Source organism: Gracilinanus agilis, chromosome 1 (genome assembly GCF_016433145.1).
Source record: "Gracilinanus agilis isolate LMUSP501 chromosome 1, AgileGrace, whole genome shotgun sequence".
NCBI classification, from domain to species: Eukaryota; Metazoa; Chordata; class Mammalia; order Didelphimorphia; family Didelphidae; genus Gracilinanus; species Gracilinanus agilis.
Window position 1 is genome coordinate 438,758,591 of NC_058130.1, and position 23,555 is coordinate 438,782,145.

The 23,555-nt window shown below is 32.2% G+C and overlaps 1 protein-coding gene across 1 annotated transcript in view; it reads right to left on the minus strand.

The window, feature by feature from the left end:
- SEMA5A (semaphorin 5A) overlaps positions 1–23,555 on the minus strand; it is a 445,552-nt gene that overhangs the window by 258,976 nt on the left and 163,021 nt on the right. Inside the window, exons 5-6 of the mRNA XM_044665417.1 lie at positions 16,784–16,882; positions 14,393–14,606 (exon numbers count right to left, since the gene is read on the minus strand). Coding sequence (XP_044521352.1) covers positions 14,393–14,606; positions 16,784–16,882 — 313 coding nt within the window. The remainder of the gene's footprint in view (positions 1–14,392; positions 14,607–16,783; positions 16,883–23,555) is intronic.

A 23,555-nucleotide genomic window follows, 5' to 3' on the forward strand; every position in this document is an offset into this window, starting at 1 on the left:
AAACACAATGTCATTCTAACTGACACTGAGAAGCTCCTCATCTAAGAGGGTTGAAGCTTCCTAGATATATTGGGAATAGTTTCTATGAAGCAAATTTATGTTAGATTAAGAATAATAGTTAGGCAGAATGAGCAGGTAGAAATGGATTATGGCCTGAATTATTAAAAGGAACATTTCACTTAATAGCGATATACTCATGTGTAGAGAGTGAAACATGGCAAGTAGATGATGTAGTGGAGAAAGCTATGGGGTTGGAATCAGAAAAACGAGTTCAGATACTCATTAGCTCTTTGATCTTAGGCACGTCTCTTACATGTTTGCTTCAGTTTCTTTTCTATAAAATGGGGATAAATTAATGTTCATATCACAGGGTTTTTTTGAAGATCAAATGAGATTTATGAAAAAAAATAGAGAGAGAGAGAGAGAAAGAGAGAGAGAGAGAGAGAGAGAGAGAGAGAGAGAGAGAGAGAGAGAATGGCCTAGCACAATGTCTGGTACACAATATATAATATTTCATGCTAGTGGTTATTTAGATATGTGCATGGTATATATGTATATCTCTATTATATCTGTGTATTTATACATGCATTTTATGTCTGCACACTCACATACAAATGTGTTTATATGGAAAAATATGATATAAATGTTCATGAATCCCTTGGGTTGGTTCATAAATTTTCTCATATGAATTGGCATGGCATGTATGTTGTGTGTGTGAAATATTTATGAATGTGAATCTAATATATACTCTTTAAAATATTCAGACATACAAGAATGTGTCCCTTTATTGAGAAATAAATTTCTGAAATGTTAAATATAAAGCAAATTTCTGTATGTCAGTTCCTAATTTTAATTTTAATTTCAGTTTTTTAAAAATAAATATGCATTTCTTTGTACAAAAGGAAGGAGACTAATGAAACATAGGGATTTTAAGAATAAAGTATATAGGGGGTAGCTGGGTAGCTCAGTGGATTGAGAGCCAGACCTAGAGAGGGGGAGGTCCTAGATTCAAATTCTGCCTCAGCCTCATTCCAGCTGTGTGACCCTGGGCAAGTCACTTAACCCCCATTGCCTAGCCCTTAACACTCTTCTGCCTTGGAGCCAATACACAGTATTGATTCCAAGAAGGAAGGTAAGGGTTTAAAAAAATAATAAAGTATATATTTATAATAATCAAACAAAATTCTGAAGTTAAAATTACTCAAAAATAAGTCACAACATATGAATTCAAAGAGACTGGGTCTATTATATTTGGTAACATTGCTTATAATTTATAGGCAAAAACTTAATTTTAATTAAACTAACAAATAAGGAATTCATGACCTTTTATTCAATATTTTCCAACTTCCACACACAAGAAGTATTTTTAATTGTTAACATTTATTTCCCGGTGTTTTTGTAGAAGCTATTGGTTTTCTCGCTATTTGTGGAAATGGATGGAAAGAATATTAATGTTTTATATAGGAGAAATGTATGAGGCTGAGAGAGCTTCATTAACTATTCAAAATACCACAGTAAAAGAACAAACATGGAAAGGCAGTTGTTCACATAGACTCAGGTTTAATTTTTTTTAAATTATGAAGAAAACTATGAAAATTATGAAGAAAAATTTTCTGAAATATATTATATTTGTTTGAAGTCTTCAGGTAGCCAATGAATTATATGATGTATAAGTCACAGAAAAAAGCCTCAATTTGGAAAGAGATCTCAGAAATATCCAAAATCCCATTCAAGTTATAGGAAGCATACAATATTACAAAACAATATTTTCCACTTTGAGATAGCTGAATATGTTTATTTTCCCCCTATAAACTTCAAAAAACTTTTTTCAACTTCTACTTATAACTTTTTTTCTTCCCCCTCAGTGAAATGTCTCCACCTATGACATCAGTCAAAAGAAATGTGCTTCTAGACACTAACCAAGTCTTCTCTTCTGCAGGTATGCATTCCCAGATTGTTGAACCATACTTTGTATATAATCTCTAAATCTCTTCTTATTCATATAATTTTTCTTTGAATATATTTTATGTTAATAATATATTCCTTAAAATATGATGCCAAGAAATTTACAAAAAATTCCAATGTGGTCAATTTGAGGTAGAATTAACAGATTATCATGCTTTTCATTCCAGAAACTATACCTATATCAACATAACTAAAAATTGCATTAGGATATTTGCCAGCAATATCATACTATTAACTCATGTCTATCTTTTGGTTCACTAACATTTATCAGATGTCTTTCACAGGAGCTGTAGCACCTTATAATAATATTGTTATCACATACTCATGTGAGAAAATGTAGGAGCTAGTTTAGGTATATATTTAAGAATTTAAACTGGTGAGAAGCATTTTACGAAGAGAAATCTACACTAGGAACCCCTAAAATGATGAACTCACAGATTCATTATTAAATGGAGATATTAATGCCTCTATATCTCTGGGGTCAAACACTATAAGGATAATAGGAATGATAAAAATTGAAACTTTCATCAGAGTGAACTATAAATCATTAGAACAGAAAGGAAAAATAAATAGATGAAGAGTTATAAAAGTAGATCAAAAGAAAATCATAGTGGCATAATGGTAATTTGGAAATGATAGGGAATATATCCAGATATTTATAAGCACAAACCATCTAAACAAGATGATTCATGGCCTCAAGTTTATTTGCACGAGAGTTAACTTATCATCTACTTTCATGAGACCAGGGATAATAGACCTCATATTGGAAAAATGAAAATGAAATTTGAAATTTGTTTTCCAGCTCTTTCTTGGAGCTACCAAACGCAGAGAAGATAGTCATTTGACTCATCTTCATCCTGATTTCAAAAGTAGAAACTTCCCTGATTGATTCACTGATATAAAACTCGATATGAACAGTTATTCTGAAATGAAACAACTTCCCCAGAATTTATAATGGAAAACGGAAGCTTGGTATATGTAGTCTAACATGCTTTTAGTCTGTTCTCTCCTAGACATGGGGAGAACAGAATTCTGAGAAAGGCAGATGGGATCTAATGTATTAAAATTAGATGTGAAAATCTATCTTTGTAGTGAAGAATGAAATTCTGAAGACAAAGACCCAAAGAACTTAATAAATTCTTCTTTACTAAATAATCTGTCTTATACTTGAAATGCCTACTCTCTTCAATGAGTAGTTTTTAAAGAATTAAAAATATTTTTAGAAGTAGAATGAGAACACTTGAGGGGAAAACTTTAGAAATGACAGTTATAGAATGAAAAATTGGAAAGAAATTAAGAAGTTAGCATGAGATATACAGAACTTTGCTCAAGCAACATACTCTCTGAAAATAAGAATAGACAAATTCAAAGCATGTTAAAATAAAGTCTAAAGACTGGAAACGAATATATATATATATATATATGTACATATATATGTATGTAGAGATATCTCATAATAAAAACAAATGATGATAAGAAATTGAGGAGAAGAAAATTTAAGAATCATTGGATTACCTAAATGCCAAAAACAAAAAAAAAAAGATGTGTTGGGGGAGGTAGAAAGTTTATTTCAAGAAGTTCTAACAGAAAACCAGTGGGCAAATTAGAAATGGAAAAAAAAGGTAAATTACTTCCCTAAAGAAAACCTATAGGAGAAATTCATGGAAACATCATAACCAAAATTAAGAGCTTTCAAATCAAAGAAGAAATACTATAAGCAATCAGAAAGAAGTAATGAAATACTGAGGCAGTATAGTCAAGATCACACATAATTTAGAACATTCTAAAGGAATCAGATAGTTGAATTATGATATTCCAAAATAAAAAGAATATGGGCTTACAAACAAGAATACCTTACCCAGAAAAGGGGAATATAATGCTACAGGGGATGGGGAATAGACTTTTAATGAAAGGGCAGACTTCCAAGTATTCCTGATGAAAAGACAAGAGCAACAGAGAAACTCTGATATTCAAATGCAGAAGTGAAGAGAAACATAAATGGTAACTATAAATGAACATAAGTACTAGTTACTAGTAACTACTAGTAGTAACTAAAGATAAACTGCTCAATTCAAAGGAGACAAAATATACGTCTCCTCTGAACCCTATAATCATCATCATGATTCATAGAGGGAACAACTTGGAGATTCATTTATGTCTGAATGATCTTAAGAAAAGAATGAAAAGAGAAGGGCAAGGAAATACACTGGGGACTAGAGAAGGGAGGGGAAAGGAAAATTAGGTCATATAATTGAGATATACGAGCAAATCTATACAAACAAAGATAAAATGATGGTGGGAACAGGCTGACATTTGAACCTTACTCTCACTGTACTGGTTAAAAGAAGGAATACACACACAAAAATAAACACATGCAATTTGATAGAGAAATACATTTCACTCAACAAGGAAGAAGAAGGGGAAGAAGTGAAGAGATAGAAGATTAGAAAGAGGATTAAATGAAGCAAAACAAACTCTAAGAGTGTATGAAACTATTTATAGTTCTTTTAGAGGTAACAAAAAAGGCATGTAAGGGGATGTCTATAAACTAGGAAATGGATCAACAAGTTATGGAATACATGAGAAATGCAATGAATTATATAATATGATGAAAAATACAAAGAGTAAATATGATAAAATAGTTACAAAATATGACAGAATACTATTGGCCTATTTGCCCATCATTATAATAACCAACCATCACTCCAGAGGTCTAATTATGAAATATGTTATCCACCACACAATACAGAGATGGACTCAGAATACAGAATGAGATAAAAAAATGTTGACATACATAAAATGAAATTTGTTTTGATTAACTATACATCCTTATAAAAGATGTTTTGGCTTTCCTGTGTTTTCTTTGGGGAGTGAGGGGTAGAATAGAAAAATGAGAAGATGGAATGTAGTTGATTAAAAGAAATTAAATTTTGAAGAATAAATTAAGTCATCTCTTTAGTCTTTTCTTCATTAGACTAAATAATCTCAATTCATTTAATTTCTCTACTAATTTTTGTGATTCTCCTCCAAACCCTTTCTATGTTCTCCATATCCATTTTCAGGGACAAAATAAGTGAATTTTGAGACATTATCAATGTCCATAAAAATTCAATCTTAGCAAAAGAGAGTATGATGATTTGAAATCCTCACAGAGGCATATTCCTTTAAATAAAGAGTCCTACCTATTAGTCATCAATATTCACTCATAACAGCTATTTCAACATGGAGAGGGAAAAAAAGATAGAATCAATAGAGATAAGAAATACTCAGAAGACACAGTCCCACAACAGTATATAAGGAATTAAAATGGGCTAATGGGAAAATAAGACTCAGTTTTCAATGATTTTATTTCTCTGAAAATTTCAGTCAAATCAATAAGTATATTAATTGAGCAACAACTTCTCTGTCACTGTGCTAAGCATTGGAGATTCAAAGAAAAGCAAAAAATAATCTCTGTCCTTTACAGAGATATATATCCACATCCCTGTACCTCAGTGAAGTTTGAACTGGAATGGAGCTCACTATATAAAAGGAGAAGCCCATTTACTTGGCACTTAACTCATATTCCTTTAGACTGCTTTGAATATACAAACATTCTATTTGAAGCTTTTTGAAGAGCAGGAGTTTTGTTTCATTTCTCTGTGAATCTCTAGCTGCTCACCCAATACCCTTTCCATAGTCAACATTCAAAACATATTTGTTGCTAAGGAAAATGATGTTGACCTTACCACACTGTTGAGTCTATACATATTTTTATGCATTCTGCCATTAAGTTTGATGTTTAAAATATAGACAGCTTTTTAGTCATTATGGCCTCTTTATCTTTCAGTGCTACTTTTGCTAATTTATTTGAGTATTTTCTTCTTCAGATATACTCCTGAGCCTATGTAATTAATTTTCATTTCATTTCTTTATTGACATCTCTCCAATTTATAAATTTCATATTTTAGTATGAATTTGCTAGTGTAAAGCTGAACCCTGTGGCACACTGCATTAACTGTGGGGACTATTCAAAACAAGCTTCTTACTGTTTCCTGGATAAAGGGCAAACTATGTTATGAAAATCCAGCTGTGTTCAGGTCCAGTCATGCCAGCAATCTGGATGAAGCACAATGCTGTATAATCAAAGCATCCCATAAAACAACCTCCTTCATGATAGATAGAACTGTCATTTCTTGAGGCAGATACCAAGAAGATTTTTCTCCAAGTATAATGTCATTTAATAATTAATATTAATAGATGCTATTTTAACAGTTACAAGAAATATATTAGTATTTAATTCACATCTTTTAAATACTTTAAACCAGAAAATATTTTGTATATATGTGTAAATATATACACACGTGTGGTTTATAAGAGAGAAAACAATTACAGAATTGAATGTGTAATTATAATGATTATGCTTGGATTTAGCAAAGAGATGAAAATGTGACATGTATAAATATACATGTATTCATATTTATACATGAAATCAACACATATATACCCATATACAGTCTTAATCTTAGATGATCACGCAGCTCTCCTCTCTTGAATTGGCTGAACCTTTCCTTTATAATCATGACTCATTGGAACCAGAGGGGAATTTTAAAAACATCATGTTCTTCTGTGTTACTTCCATGTTGTCTCTCCTATTATAAAGTAAGCTCCTTGAGGGGGTAGTTAGGTGGCTCAGTGGATTGAACACCAGGTTTAGAGAGGGGAGGTCCTAAATTCGAATCTGGCTTCCAAAATTTCTTAACTCAGTGTAAATCACTTAATCCCCATTACCTAGTCCTTATCACTTTTCTGCCTTACAACCAATACCAACTATTGATTCTAAGATGGGGTAAGAGCTTTTAAAAAATGAATGAGCCTTAAAAGTTGGACCTGTTTCGCTTTTTTTGTACTCTCAAAGTTTATTACAGTGCCTGGAAAATAATAAGTGTTTAATAAATGTTTGTTGATTCATTTTTTTGTCATAGTCTCTGGTAGATGTGTGTGTGTGACTCAGTTCAGTTTAGTTTGAACTACATTTTTCTTCTTTCTTTTTAAAATATGTAACAAGTGATGATTTGCTGAGTTAGAGGAGTGATATATTCAAGTGTAGTATATAAATTAAAGACATAAAAAATGTGATAACAGACTAATAAAATGGGCTTTTTATCAGGCAAGTTAAGATTAAGATAAAGATGAACAAGTTCATGAAGGAGAGATATATAATTCGCTCATTGATATTCTAGGGTACTGAATTTGGAGGTAGAAAGACCTGAGTGTGAATTACACCTCAGTCACTTCCTAGATGTGACGCTGGACAAATTATTTAACTTTTCTCAGCCATAGTTGCTTTATCTATAAAATAGGCATAATAAGAGCACCTACTTCACGAGGTCATTTTGAGGATCAAATAAGATACTATATATAGTGTTTTACAAACCATAAATTTCTATATTAATTAGCATTAGTATTAGAGACAGGGTTTTAGTTGTGTGTTAGTAGTGAAAACATAACTTCAGAGTTCCCCAATACAAACTTACAGACAAGATTAGTGAAACTGTTGGTTCCCATTGCTACAAAACTGGGATTGGGATCATTGAGGTCTATATTAATAGCATTTGTGGTTGGTTTCTGAACAACTATCTAGGCTGATTATCTGTGGTGATTTTCTACTTGTTTTTTGGTTTCCTCAGGGGTAACACACTCAGTTTCATACCATACTCATTTAGGATCTTTTGTTTTGCTTTGTTTTTTTCAGATGTGCAAGTTCTGTCTCTCATGCCAGTCTGTTAGCCAATTCAAAATAAGCTTATAATTTTTGTTGTTGTTGCTGATATTCCATGAAACATCTAGGTCAGAGCTGTATATGCTACTCTTTCTGTAACTGGAAGAATAAATGTTCCAGTGATCTGGGACTTCATTCCTCTTTATTGTTTGTTTGTTTGTTTGTTTCTTCCTTCCCTCCCTCCCTCCCTTCTTTCCTTTCTTCCTTCCCTAATTGATTACTGCAAAGAGTGACTTTGCCCCTAAAAAGAAATAGTGCTTAGCAATCAGGGGCAATCCAAAGAAATTTTTTTAAATACTACATGAATCCCCTGATTTCTATAGCATTTGATTCACTGAATTACAGTGTCCATTAAATACAATAAACAATAGTTAGAGAGAAAAATAGCGAAAGGAAGAATGGTGACTTATTTGGACTCAAATTAGTTTGAACATTGTTTGGTCTATTTACCTTGAAACCTTCCTTTAATATTTTGAGTATCTAATTGGCATGACATTTCCTCCATGAGTTCAAAATATAAACTATACCTGCTTTTTCATCCTAATGAAACTTTTCCCATATCTTTTCCAAAATGTGTCTACCAATGTATAAATGTATTCCACTTCCATTTGGTTCTTTTAATTTCTTATGAATTCCAATGCAAAACCTATCTTGCTCATTTTTTATGCTCGCCCTTGCTACCTAATCAACCTTCATGCATTTCCAAACAGACATGTCCCTGATGAAACCATTTATATCATTTATTGCACAAAAGTCATTGTTGGCATGCTAAGAGGTAGCATAGCGGCACAGTATTGTAAAGAATGTGATAAGCCTTGGAATTAGGAATAATCATATACTAGCAACTGTTGGAGTTGCCAGTACAGGATCATAGAATGGGTACTGGACCGCTCAGAATTGACTGTATAGTATACCGATTTACTCATTCTCAAAATGAGATTAATAACATGGGAATTACTCTTCTCAAGGATCTCTTGGGATACAACACATCTAAATAATTTTCCAATCCTTAAAGTGCTATGTACAGATCGGTTTTTATTAATGGTAATATCTTATAGCTAAAGTGTATCCTCACTCTGTCCTTAGGCAATATGTAATTATAATTATCTGAGGTCTTGCTATTCCAAGATTCACAGATATATGATAACACAAGGAGAATATAATATATTATGGTCTTCACATGTCTGGACTATGAATTGGGTTGCTCATTTAAAAAACAAATATGCTCGCATATATATATATACACACATATATATATGCAAATATGTATATATTTTTATTTATTTAACTTGAGTATCTATACCTCATCTGACATATATCTAAACTACCAGACTCTTCTAATTTGTAGCAAATTTCATTAAATAAAAATGTATGTCTCAGTACCAGCAACTACTTACTCTATATCAAGACAGAAATAAGAATGACTTCCTCTATACTCATACTCTAGCATTATTCCATTGGTGAAACTTGCAATCCAAATAAACATAGCTTTTAACACAGCTGATTCATTTTGCTACTCTTCTCATTCTTCTAAGTTTCTAATTGACAGAAGGAGTTTAAATAATGTTTTAGGATATCTGAGTAACAGCTCCAGGATTTTTCTTAACTCTGCCAAAACTCACATGTAAATAATGTGACAGCTACAGTTTCAAATGAGCATCTGTGATTGACAATGACAAAGCTGTAAAATGTTTTCCATAAGTTTTCTTACGAATCTAAATTACCATATAAGATATCATCAAATATTTTGTCTTACAACAATTCTCAAAGAAAAAAATCCATATACTCAGCCTACTCGAGCCAAAAAAATTTTTTAAAAAGTATACTACTTCTAAGACTATGATCTCTTCTCTTTAGATCCAGTTTGCAGGAGGATTTTATGTCATTTTGGAAGATTTCGTTTGATTAGTGGCAATCTGTCCTTTTTCTACAGGAAGGTTTTTCAAATATTTTGGACTGGGCTGGAGAACACCCTTATTAGTAATGAAATTATTGCAGTAATAGTTATCAGCAAATTTATTTTGTACCCAGTAGTCTCATAAGGGAAAAGAAACTCCAGCTACATCTATGTGGCATTTGAAAGAAACAACCTTTGTGAAGACATACTTTTAATTAAATGCTTTTCTTTAGATAGTCTCAGAGGTGATGGTGAAGCCCTCATTTATTCCTCCCCTCATGAGATTAAACTATGGGATTAGGCTCTATGAAGATGGATTTTATTCTTTGGATTTATTTCCTTGACTTGCCAATGCAAAATTGAAAACAATTGTAGTCTTTATGTGAATATTGTATATATTATATTAGTTATGGGGATGTTTTCAAAGAAGGGTTCTTACTGTTCTTAGGATAAAGGGCATGCTAGGTTATAAAAATCCAGCTGTGTGTGGCTCTATAATATTTGGCATTTACTAGAAAAAAAGGTGATGGTGGGCACAAGTATTCAACTTCCCATGTTTGTAATGTTAGAAGGTTCTCTTCTCCATACACTCTCTTGCTGAGGCAATTTTCTTTCCAACATGAGGAGGAGGTAGTAAAGGCAGATAAGGTCAATTTCAGAGAACAGTATGCTATTTAACATGATGCACAGGCAGGTGCCATCTGGGTGATGAGTTCTGTAATATTTATTTTATTGTAAAAATGTTTTGCTAATGCTTTTTATCTTTATGTTATCATTTCTATTCAAAACCTCAAAACATAGTCCCAGAATCAAACTCTTATTTTAAAATAAAAATAAAGTTAAGTAAACAACTAATAAAGTAACTGCCTATGTATGAACTATCCTGCCCTCATATGCTCCCACTTCCTTGCAGGGAAGATGTATTTCATTATCTTTTAAGTCATCCCCTACAGTCTGTTATTTGTTTTGCTTAAACTTATCTGATCCCAGTCTCCTTACACAAAACCCAAAGCTCTCCCTTTATTCTGTCCAATCCCCAATTCATTGAATTGTATTATAGCTCTCTCACATATCCATTTTACCCTCTCTTCTTCTTCTCCTCTTTAACATATGTTTCATTTTACTATTTCCTTTTCCATATCAGAGATAACAGATTTCCTCTGCATCTCTCCTACTGTCTATTTCTTAATTTCAAAAGCATTAATATGGAAAACCACATTTCTAATACATATCTTCCTTCTGCTCTTTACTAGGATATGTTAGTATCTATTCATCCATTCATAGGCTTTGTTTTAACATGATCGTCCTGGGTCCTTTTACTGGTTTAGGTTTATGATATAATCTTGGCACTCACTTCTACTTAGCTTATTAGTTTTATTAAAGATCTCCTTATTGTTTCTTTTATCCATAAACTTTCTTTTCTTTTTTGGAAAGATGTATAATATTTAAATTTGTGTTACGATACTGCAAATATGTTTAGTTAAATTTTGATGTAGATAAGCTTGAATAAGCTTTCTAGTTATGTTTCTAACTAAACCATAACTTAGGCACATTGTAAGAGCTTAATAAATAATTTTCCATTGTATGGAAGGAATACAAGTGAGGGTTAGTATTATGCAGTATATAATGTATAATCCCAAAATGTAATACAGCATGAATAGCAGTGGCCCAGAGGATTTGAGACAAGATTAACCTTGAATCCAGCCATCACAGTCATTATGGTACATTGGAAAGATGTCATAACCAGGGAGATAGCCCCTAGTCCATAGAGAAGGAAGTGATGCATGAGTATCACTAGACCATTTGATAAATCAGATGGTAGAGTATAGAGTACCTGGACTAACCAAGGGGAATGGCAAGGTATAGAGTCCATGGAGATAAGCTAGAATACTGTTCAAGAGCTCAGCCTGGGCAAGAGCATAAAAGCAGATACAGACACCAAGTATAGAGGTTAGAGCTGTGATCAGAGATATTCACAGTTAGGGGGACGGAGGCAGAAGCAAGAATTCAAATCTGGGTTAGAATGTCCTTTAGAACTTCTTTTGAAGATTCAAAACTAGCCTCAAAGGATCAGGTGGCAAATGGAATACAGACTTGGAGGCAATTAATAGAATTTCAAATCCCAGTAATTGTGGGACTGAATAATAGAACAACTGAGGAATGGTTGTTTATAAAAGGATAAAGATTACTACCCCTCAATTATGGATTGAAGCAACCTTCTTAATGTATACAGAAAAAAGATGTACCCTTCTTCTTCTCCCAATCCATTAGTGAGTGGAAGGAAGACATGGTAGCAATATCTACTGTTTCTTCTTTCTTTTTCCATCCTTATCTTTTTTCTTAGAATAACACTAAGGATTGGTTCCAGGGTAGAAGAATGATGAGAGGTAGGTAATGGGGTTAAGTGACTTGCCCAGGGTCACAAAGCTAGGAATTGTTTGAGATCAGATATGAATCTAGGACCTCCCATTTATGAACCTGGTTCTTAATCCACTGAGCCTCTACTATGGACTGCTTCTAAAATAATCCACATATATCCTTCCCCCAATCATTCTTCACAGCTCAATTGCTACGAAACACAGAATGACACTTCTCTAAAGACACTGATCCTCAGATTCTTGCCTCTACTGGAAATGTCTCAGAATCTTACTCCATTCTAATATTTGAAGGCACTACCATCATGGTATGGAATAATCCACCCTATCAATAGTTCAAGATTCTCTTGGCCTCTGTCATCTGTCAGGCTGCCTTCCCTAACTATGTACCACATGGCCATTCCTTAAAGCTGCCATGAAATGAACAGAACTCTCCTTAATGTTTTGCCTCTCCTAATAAGAATCTGAGATCCTTGAGAAAAGGGAATCTTCCATTTTTTATTTGTATTCCTGCTCTTAGCAAGTACTTGGCACATAGTAAGAGCTTAAGAAATATTTTTCCATTGTATGGAAGGAATAAAAGTTATTGTTATAATTAAGCAGTATATAATATATAATTCCTTAGAAAATAAAGCCATTAAGGTTTTTTCCCCATTTGCCTATTCATTGCATCATCTCATGCCTCAACAGAAAAGATTTCCCATTGCTGGAGTTAACACTACTTGACAACCTGTTTTGCCATCAAGTGACCATAAACTAAGTGTTGCAAACAAATATACATTGCCAATAAAGGCTTAACTCACATGACTTTTCTATAATACTCTCAAGGGTCTCACATCTAAAGCGGGGGCTAGAGAACGAGTGGCAAAGAGATGACAGCTTTGCTCCTACCCTTTTATTGGACTTGATTTTTGAAAGCTCTAATTATAAGCACTTTAGTTGGGTTTTCTTTCTTAGCTAAAACTTGTCCTTGGACAGGAAAAATAAAAGGAACAACTTAGATCTAAGTAGATGAAAGCTTCAGGGCCAAAATGTGAACATCAATAGAACATTTATGGGTACAGTTGATACCAGTTAACAGAGACAGTGTAAATGGAGAAAATCTAGTTAAACATTTCTTGTTTAGGAGAACACTTCATTTTGCCCTTTGGATGTAATACAGAACAATTCAACTTAATGGGGAAACTTAATAATGATAGCATTCTCTCTTCCACAAGGGAGACTTAAAGAAAAGTGCAGTTTTTGATTCAAATAGTTTATGTAATAACAAAACATGAATCCTGTGTTCAATATTTAGTACCTCTGTATTTTTTATTTAAAATTAATTCAGTAATTCACATTGGTTTGCACACCTCATTAAGATAAAGGGTACAAATGAGTCTTTGACTGATCAAAGTAACAACTATCATAATCATGGTCTCGGGCAACTCTTATATTTATTAATAGTAATCAAGCATGCTAAAGGAACTTTGGAGAATACTTGGGGGATGGATAGCAAAAATTACAGGGGATGGGAGAATAAAATTTCCTTCCCCTGATGATAATGGCAACCAACTTTTTAAAGCTATGTTCTCTTTTGCAAAAATTGGGTCTTTGTCTATCTGGCATGTAAATATTTCTGTTAATTGATGCTTAAGTAAATAATATTTTACTACCACAATTCTATCTCCTAAATTAATTCCTCTATCTATTTAATCATTTTGTGTTGTTCCTCTGTTAATAGCCTCTGATTTATCTTTAGAATTCTGGTGCTGAGGTGGCTAAATAAGAATGCAATATTTCAGAAACAGACTCAGAAGACTCATGGAAAAAGGTAATATTTCCCTTCTTCTGGACTTTTTCCCCCCAAGACTTAATAGTATGAAGTTTTCCAAGCAGGTTCTCAATAAACATTCTATTTCCTCATCATTTTTTCTGATCTCTCTAGACTTATATCTGTTATATTCCCTTCACCTTTGGGGTTTGTAGACATTACTCCACTCCCCCTCAAATGCAGCAGTGTCTGCAAATCTCATTATAAGGCTGGTTACTCTCCATCCCAGATCATTAATAAAGATGTAAGAAAGAGCCATTGTTAAATAAAACAATGATCAAGACTGTAGCATAGGAAGCTCATAAGGTAATTTAAAGATGAACCAAACCCAGACTTACCTTTATTGCTTGGTAATCAAATGAATCTTAGTTACTTCTTCACTCTCAATGGTTTTAGGTCTATCTGGTAGGTAATATTTTAACTATTTGAAGACTAAAGAGCCAAATGGTAACATTAAATAATCATTTTATTGTTTGATATTCAAACGCCTAATATTTCAAGTTGCTTCAAAAATGAGTTTTTCTTCAGAAATTGTGAATCAGGAAATAAGGTATATAATTCAAAGGGATTTTGATGCTTACCATTTAGCCATTTGGAATTATACTGTGCAGTGCGTAGAGGAGGGAGGACCCCTAGACTTCTGTAAATTGCAGGATCTCTTCCAGGGAAATCCATAGCAGTTGCGGCATACAGCTCTCCACCAGAAGTAAGCAAGGCTGTGGAGTTATGTTGGGGACTATAGGGACACCGAGCCATACCACTGATCTGATCATGTATTTCAGTCAGATTACTTAACTGTAGACAAAAAGGAAAAATAGAAATAATTTCTCAGGACTGACTCCTTTTGAAGTAGACCCATAAAATATCAATGCATCATAGAAGAATTTGCTGAAGGACTTACCCTGGGCTGTCAATAGCTCAGGATGACAAACATTACACTTCTGATGCCCATCTATTATCCGTCATTCTCAGTACATGGCAGTCCTATTTCCATTCCAGTATATTCTTACTTCCCATAGAAGTCACAATCACAATAAGTGTGGCCTATTTACACCCATGATTTATCTATTTTGGCTCTTCTTTGTTACTAATATTTTTATTCTTCCAAGATAATAACATTTCATGATTTCTAACCATAATTATTAACAGATTATCCCAAATAAGGAGGAATTTTGGGGCAGGATATAAAAGGGGCAGTATGAAATCACTGAAAACATTGTATGATTTCTCAAATTTAATCCAAGATTATGGGTAAATTTATTTATATCTATATATGCACACTCTGTATGATGGAACAAAGGGCCACAAATCTAAGTGCATTTTATCATGTTGACAACATACATTTTTCAGCCACTTTATTTAATAATGATGTATGCAGAGAATAATCTCTCTTTACTGGGGATTTAGCTGAGGAAGCTTTGCAATTACCTGAGGATTCAATTAGTAAAAATCATGAGTAAATAAAAATAATGGAGACTCTCATCATCAATTTGTCAATTTTTATTTTGTTTCAAATCATAATAAGATTTTTAAGATGATGAGAAACATCTTAGTTGAGAATTTTTCCCATTTTTTACCATCTTATATATTAGTATTCTATAGGTAACTGAACAAATGTATTTCCGTGTTTACACTTTTATAGTAATGAATTATTTTGTCCCATGTCTGGGATACAAGTTCTTTATGGAAAAAATGTAAGGCTATATTTTTCTACCAAGTAAAATACATTTATAAAAATTCATTATTTAAAAATCAAGAATAAAATCATTATAACTAAACTTGTTTACTAACCATTTCCAATCAAATTAATTAATTTCACTGCAGATCATAACTTTTTAATCACCTTGTCTCAATCCTCATTAAGATTATTTTTCCATTCTTACTCATTTTTCTTTGTTCATGCCCATAGTTACTGTACTGCATTTTCTAATCTGCTTTTTATATTATTTTGTATTATTTCACACATATATAACTTTTTTATGGATATCATGTGTCTATTCATCTTAATTATATCTTAGTATTTATTATGTTGTTATATACAAGTATTTAACAATATGAGTAGGTTGTTGGGTTTTTTAGATTTGCATTAAATAGTAGAAATAATTCTTTTTGTTATTATTTTTTAAAATACTTTCAGGACATATTTATTACAATGAAATTATTTTATAAGGAATTGGTTTAAATAAAATATTTTTTAAATAAAAAAACATTACAAAAGAAGGAACTAATATTCTCTATACCCCTCAATTGATTATAGATATGTCCTATGCTAGAAAAATCCATTTTAGTTGATAGTTGCCTTTAATTTTCATCAGCAATACCTTTGAAGCATGAACAGACTACTCTAATAAATATTTTATAGAGATAAACAAGGAAACAAAAAATTCAGTAGCTGTCTATGACCTCCTGGTTACCAGTTCTGGATAAAAAGGGGAAAGTACCATGTACGTATCTTTCTTTCCCTTTAAAATCTTCCCTTCTTTGGAATATTTTTATAATCAATAAGTAATCTTTACAATTTTGTTAAAAAGAATCTAATGCATTGATATTTTTCCAAATTCAGCCAAATTACTCCATGTCTTAACCATTCCATGATAAAATTAAGGCATTTTGGGAAATTTGGATCTTTGGCATCCAGATTTATGAGATTTTCTCAACCTTTGGGCATAGGCCTCCCAGGAGAGAACAAAATTACTGAAAGAATTTTAAAAATCTATTTCAATAGCAAGCATTTCATTTTGTCATTATCTACATTTCACTAAAGATATTAATAATGCAAATGCTGTGAGTTGGAAAACCATAGAGTAGTGAGGTTTTATATTAAATAGGGTCCCCATACTTTAAAAGATTAGAACCCCCTGACATTGAGCAATGATGTCTTTTCATGTAGGCAAATTTTCGATTTAACATATTATGAGTATTTTTCTTTGTTTAAAGCTATTATTTTGTGGAAGCTCAAGCTAAGTACATACCGTTCGATTGGTGCAAATAGGAGTAAAAGCATTGGTTCCACAAGTGAATAACCGGTCACCTCCCACCAGAAGAACACGAATATAATTTTGACATTCATCCTGAAAAATTCAAATTAGGTAACAAGTTTAATAATATCTAAGGAGAAGAATACTTAATGTTTGACATGTTTTCTTTGGATATTAAATGAAAAGCAGTCTGGCCACTGAATAATATCTCACATTATGGAGTTAATATATATTTATATATAAACATATATCTACATTTATTATACATAGTGGACTTTTTTCATCACCAATACCTTCAAAGCATAAGTAGACTACTATAATAAATATGTTATAGAGTTAAGAAAGGAAACAGATTTTAGTAGCTATCAATGTCTTCCAGGTTACCAGTTTTAGATAAAATGTAGGTACCATATACTATAATACAATGTACTAAAATAAGATACATAATACAACAATATTTTGCACATATATAGAGAGAAAAAGAAAGAGGAAATTGAAGTCCACAGTAATGGAAGCAGCAAGTTATAATGAAAAAAACAAAAATCTAGAATTTCTAGATTCAAAGGTCTTGGGTTCACATCCCAATTAGGACACATTTAACTTGCTATGACCTCCAGTTGTTTCCTCATCTGTAAAAGAGAAATTTGACTAGATGTTCTCTCAGGTCCCTCTTGGCTCAGGATCTACTGTTCTATGATCCAAACAAGCACATATTGTTAAAATCAAATTATATTATTAAGAAATACACCATTTCCTTTTTTTTAAGTTATGGGAAAAAAATTCTTAGATTTATGAGGCATTTTATTGTTGGAAAGTATTCCCAGATGACTTAAAATATAATTTATTTAAAGTGAATAGGCAGGTTTGAATGGACTTTTTCATGTGTCTTAGATGGACATAAATTTTAGCATTTCATTAGCATAAAATTGCAAATGCCTTTTGTCACTCATTCTTCTTGCCCTCTGCAGCATTTGGCACTTCTGAACACCCTCTTTTGCTAGATAATAACTCCATGATACTTCTACTGATTTTCCCCTCTATGTGATCCTTCTTCTATCTCTTTTGCTGGTTTATCATCCATGATCAGATGCATAAGTATAGGTAAAGACAATCAGTCAGCAATTACTTACTAAGCACTTAATATGCACCAGGAAATATGCTAAGAACTGAGATACCAAGAAAGACAAATAAATTCTCAAAATGCTCATATTATAATGGAGTTTGCAAATAATTAGGTACATAAAACAAATAATTCAGAGTGGATAGAAAGTAATTTCAGAGGAGAGGCAGCTAAAAGACTAACCCTTATAATTGGCAGAAAATAAGATCTGAACTAAGTCTTGAAAAATGTCAGAGAAAATAAGAGGTAGAAGTGAATGAGGAGGTTATTCAAGAAATGGGGAAGAATAATTACTAATGTAATATGTGAACTCCAAGAGTTGGTCTTAAAGCTTCTTCTTTCTATATACAACTTTACCTCGGAGATCTTATTAGTTCTCACTTGTATAATTATCATTTCTACACGAGTCCCATAGCTTATATATCCAAACTTGTTCTCTCTTTCCTAATTATCTTCTTCCTATTGGACATGATAAACTGAATGTCTAGTAGATTTATCAAATTCAGCAGAACAAAATATCTCATTATCTTTCCTTTAAAATGAATCCTTTCATCTTTCACTTTATTTCCTTCCTGAGTTTTTTATTGTATGTGTGATACATGTCTTTTGTCATGGCATTGTGAATATGGAAACTTGTACTGTGTAAAAACACTGATATTACCTATGACAGACCATTTACTTTCTCTAGGAGTGGGGGGAGGGAGGGAAGGAAAGAATCAGAATCACAAAATATTAGAAAAGAATTGTAAAAAATTGTTTCAGTGTATAATGGAAAAAATAAAAATTTATAAGCAAAATAAAATAAAAATCATAATAAAATCAATCCTTCATAACTTCTATTGTTCCATTAAGGGCACTGCCATGCTTTAGAACACACAGATATATAATGCCAGGATTATTATTCAGCATATAGAGACAAGCAATTGTGAAGTCTTAGTGAACAAATCTCTATTATATCTCCATATCTGCCTCCTTCATACAACCACTGCCCTAGTTCAGATTCTCATCACCTCTTATTCCAAAAAAAGGGCAATATATTCATAATTTGCCTTCTTGCCTTAATTTCTCTTCAATAATCTATACTCGCACTGACATATTGCTATTTACTAAAGCACAAGAATAACCATGTCAATCTCCCTAATCAGTAAGCTTTTATTTGAACCTAGGATAAAATATAAAGTTTTCTCCTAAGCATATAAAGCCATTTACAACCTAGCTTCAATGCTTCTAGACTTCTTGCACTTTACTTCTCCCACTACACATTCTATGGTACAATTAAACATATAAGTAACCTGTAATTCCTCACACATAATATTCCAATTTCCATCTCTACATCTTTGTATGTGTTACTCCACAAACCTGAAATGCATTCATCCTTAATTCTGCCTCTTAAAATCCCTAGTATTACATCTACAGTGTGGCTCAAAAACTATGTTCTACATGAGACTTCATTAATCTTTCTAGATGCTATTGCCACCTAAAATACTTTGTATTTGTTGTGTATAGATTTTTGCATGAACTTATAATTGTACATACTGTTTTCACCAATATCATATAAGTTCCTGGAAGCAGAAGTTTTATTTTGGCTTGATAAAAGTGTGCTTTTTGATTTACTCCTTGAATGATATCTTTTTGGTTCGATGATTGACATGGAAATGGCAAGCACAAAATCTCAAACATTTATTATTAAACATTGTAACAATGCATAACTTTTCTGCTTCCTAGGACTACAGGATTTGGAAAATTGCTTTTTCAGGCCAAAAAAAACCACAACACAGGCATTTTATACACTTTTCCTATGTTATAGAAACAAACATAATTCAATTCTATTAGTATGACAAAAAAAAACTGTCCAGAAATCTCTGCGATATGAAATGTTATAATGGTTGGAGTAAACACTTTCACAAAAATATTTCAAGTGAATCTGATAGCATGATTCTTTTGACCGAATGCTGCATTTTCGTCCATCAAAATGTTTGTTTCCTATAAGACAGTCTCCACCTCTCATTTTATAGATGAAAGTCTTGCCATAGGTATATATAACACATCAAATTATTCTTTTTACTGTAGTATGGATAGATAAAAATAGATGGGCTGTATACTGAAGAATTTAGATCCAATATGCAGAAAACTATATTGTCCTATAAATGGTGAGAATAAATACTGGGATACCTAAGAGGAAAAAATACAGGAAATAGTGGAATATGTTAAAGGATGTTTGAACAAAGGGTATGGATAAAATTGCAAAAGAAGAAATAGAAAGTATTAATTCATATAGGAAAATGTTGTAGATTATTATTAAGATTAATGAGAATTAAAACAACTTTGAGATTATTTCTTACCTATTAAAGTAGCAAAAATGACAAAAGACAGAGGGACAAAAGGAAAATATGCCTCTGATAACAAAGCTATGAAATGATAAAACCAGAAAAAAATGAATGATTAATCATCCAAACTCTTGAATCAATTCCACCTCTGAAATATTTCTTGAATTGTGTCTCTTCATTTCCATTATATCTGTTACTATCATGGCCAAATCCCTCATCATTTCTCATCTGACTTTTTAGTAGTTTCTTACCAATTTTCTGTGACTTCTTTATCTCCCCTCTGAGGTATCCTGCACTATTTTTGATAAATCTTGCTAATTCACAAATTTGATTATATTGCTCCTCTGCTAAAAAAAAGAAAAATCTTCAGAGATCCTTTATTAAGTTCCAAATCTCTTCTCATTTTCAAGTCACTTGAGCCTCACCCAAACTACTTTAGCAATTGTACTTAATACCTTTTTCTTTCTTTTATGCTATATTCTAGTCAAACTGTCCATAAGCATCATTGCAAAAACACAGCCCGCATTTCCCTCCATTCATTCTGTTCATTATTCCATGGGCCTGATCTGGAACATTCTCTACTTCATCACTATTGGCATCTAACTCTTCAAAGGCAGTCATTTTCATAAATCCTTTTAGGAGCTTATCTTATTCTGTTTTGTATTATACCTATATGTTTAATATCTTACTTCTACTTCCTCTGAGGGAGCAGAACTGTTTCTTTTTTTTCACTGAATCTCTTCAAAAACATATTATGTATCTTTTAAGGACTAAATATTTGTTTACTGATTTTATTTGGTTAATAAACAAGCACCTCTCTAATTGTTTCTAGCATCACTTAAATGTTATCTATCCATAAATTTCTATTTTTTCTATAAAATTTTCTTTCTCAATTTTTAATTGTCCCCTTGAACATATTATAGGATAATTTTAAAAAAAGTTTTTCTAATAAATGTTAGGATACATATTCTTTACAATAAGTAATTTTTAACCATATAAAAACTATAATGTGATATGATAATGTGTTGATAATGTGAGATATGCAACTAAATTTCATCATATAGCTTAAAATTAAAATAGCCCATATATTATCTAGATCCTGTAGGCACATCAACTTGTTCTTCACTCTGGAGCAAATTTCAATTAAGAAATATGAAATGAAATTGCTGAATCATTCAAAGTTATTTAAAAAAAAACACTTGCCATTTGTCTTAGAATCAATACTGATTATTGGATCAAAGGCAAAAGAGTGGTAAGGGCTAGTCAGTTGAGGTTAAGTGAGTTGACAAGAGTCACAAACTAAGAAGCGTGTGAAGTCAAATCTGAACCTGGATATTCCTGTCTCTCGGCCTGGCTGTCTATCCAACTGAGATTCCTAGCTCCCCCTCAAAATGATTTTTGATATATGGTATAGTACTATTTGTACCTAATGTTCAATTGGTCAAAATGACATAAGGTTACACGTATTTAATAAAATAAAATGTTTTAGGGTTTTGATTCTCTAATGTGTTATCAGGTTTTTTCTTATAAAACATTTCATTAGCCAAGATTGAGAACTGGAAAGGACCTCCTGGGTCATCTAGTTTTACAAATATATGGGATGAGGACAATGAATCTTATTGCCCAAGTTCATTCTTGAAATAAGTGGCAAATCCAGGACCTAAATAAACCCAGTTCTTTTGATTCCAAATCCATTGTTCTTTCTATTATTCCATACTACTTCAAACTGATTTATTCAGCTTGATCAAAGACTCAAGATTCATTATACAGATGTTAGAGTTATAGTCTTTTACAAATTCATAGAAGTCCCTTACTCCCTCTAGAATTTTCCTCATCTTTAAAATAACAAAGATGATAGAGATTATTTCTTAAAGACCCTGAAGTCCAGCATGCTTTTTGTATACTTATGTTTATTAGCCTAAGTTTTACAAACTTTGGAAAAGTGCCTTATTCCCATTGAAATTTTCTTCATCTTTAAAATTAAATAGTACTAGACTACATAAAAGTGATTTGTTTGGCCTGACCAAAGACTCAAGATTCACTATATGGAGGTCAAAAAGTTTTAGTCTTTTATAAACTCTTAAAAGTCTCTTACTTCCTCTGGAATTTTGTTCATTTTTAAAGTAAAATAAGACAAAATAATGACTTCTAAGGACCTTAATGGACTTATGTTTTAAATTTACCTGTACTTACGAGTCTATGTTCTGGAGGTGGAAGGGAAATTGTTGAAAAAACTTTTTAGGGGGCCTATTTAGACACTGAATAAAAGTATTTAAAATAGATATTATGCACACATCCATTTTTTCAACCATAAAATAATGAAGTTTGAAAGCCATAGGCAATTTAGTATGAACTGATATTTGCATATATGTGGCATATGCTCAATATGTATGGCAAATGACCTCTGAGAATAGGACCCCTTTTGGCCTACGTATCTCCCTCCCCAGGCCACAGTCTAGCATTGTTTCATGCTTGAAACTAGCTATGCTTCTCATCACCAAGCAACCATTCACAGCATATCACAGATTTAGAAATAAAATAGATCTTTGTTGTAGTGGACTTCTCTACTAGCAGCAATGCAATAATCCAGGACAAACCAGAGGAATTTATGAGAAAGAATGCTATCCCCATCCAGAGAAAGAATTGTGGGAGTATAAATGCAGAAGAAAAACAACTGCTTGATCACATGGATCGATGGGGATATGATTGGAAATGTAAACTCTAAGTGATCACCCTAATGCAAATATTAATAATATGGAAATAGGTCTTGATCAAGGACACATGTAAAACCCAGTGGAATTACTCATTGGCTATGGAAGCGGGATGGGAGGAGGGGAGGGAAATAATATGAAATCATGCAATTGTGGAAAAATATTCTAAATAAATTAATTTAGAAATAAATGTATATGGAAACCTAAATAAATGAACAATAAAAAATAAAAGTGACCTTTAATATCTTCTATCTTCATTTTAATAGTTAGGAAAATAAGACCCTAAGAAGTGTTGCCCAAGGTCAAACAGATAAGTGACAGAGTTGGTATTTAAACCCAGTTTTTCAGGTTCAAATCAAGTGTTGCTCTTGTTGTATTTTCCCAGCTACTGTCCATCAATTCAAATTTTTATGAATTACAAATGTTTTAACTCTAACTTATAAAGTGGTTGTGTATATTTTTATGTGTTACATTAACAACTTATCAAGAAAGATCTACTTAGGTTCACTCTCCCTTATTACTGAGAATTAAAATTTTATTTCCCACATTAACAAAATATCATCCCTTGATGGTGTCATGATACAGGTGGGAAAACGATAAACTTGAAA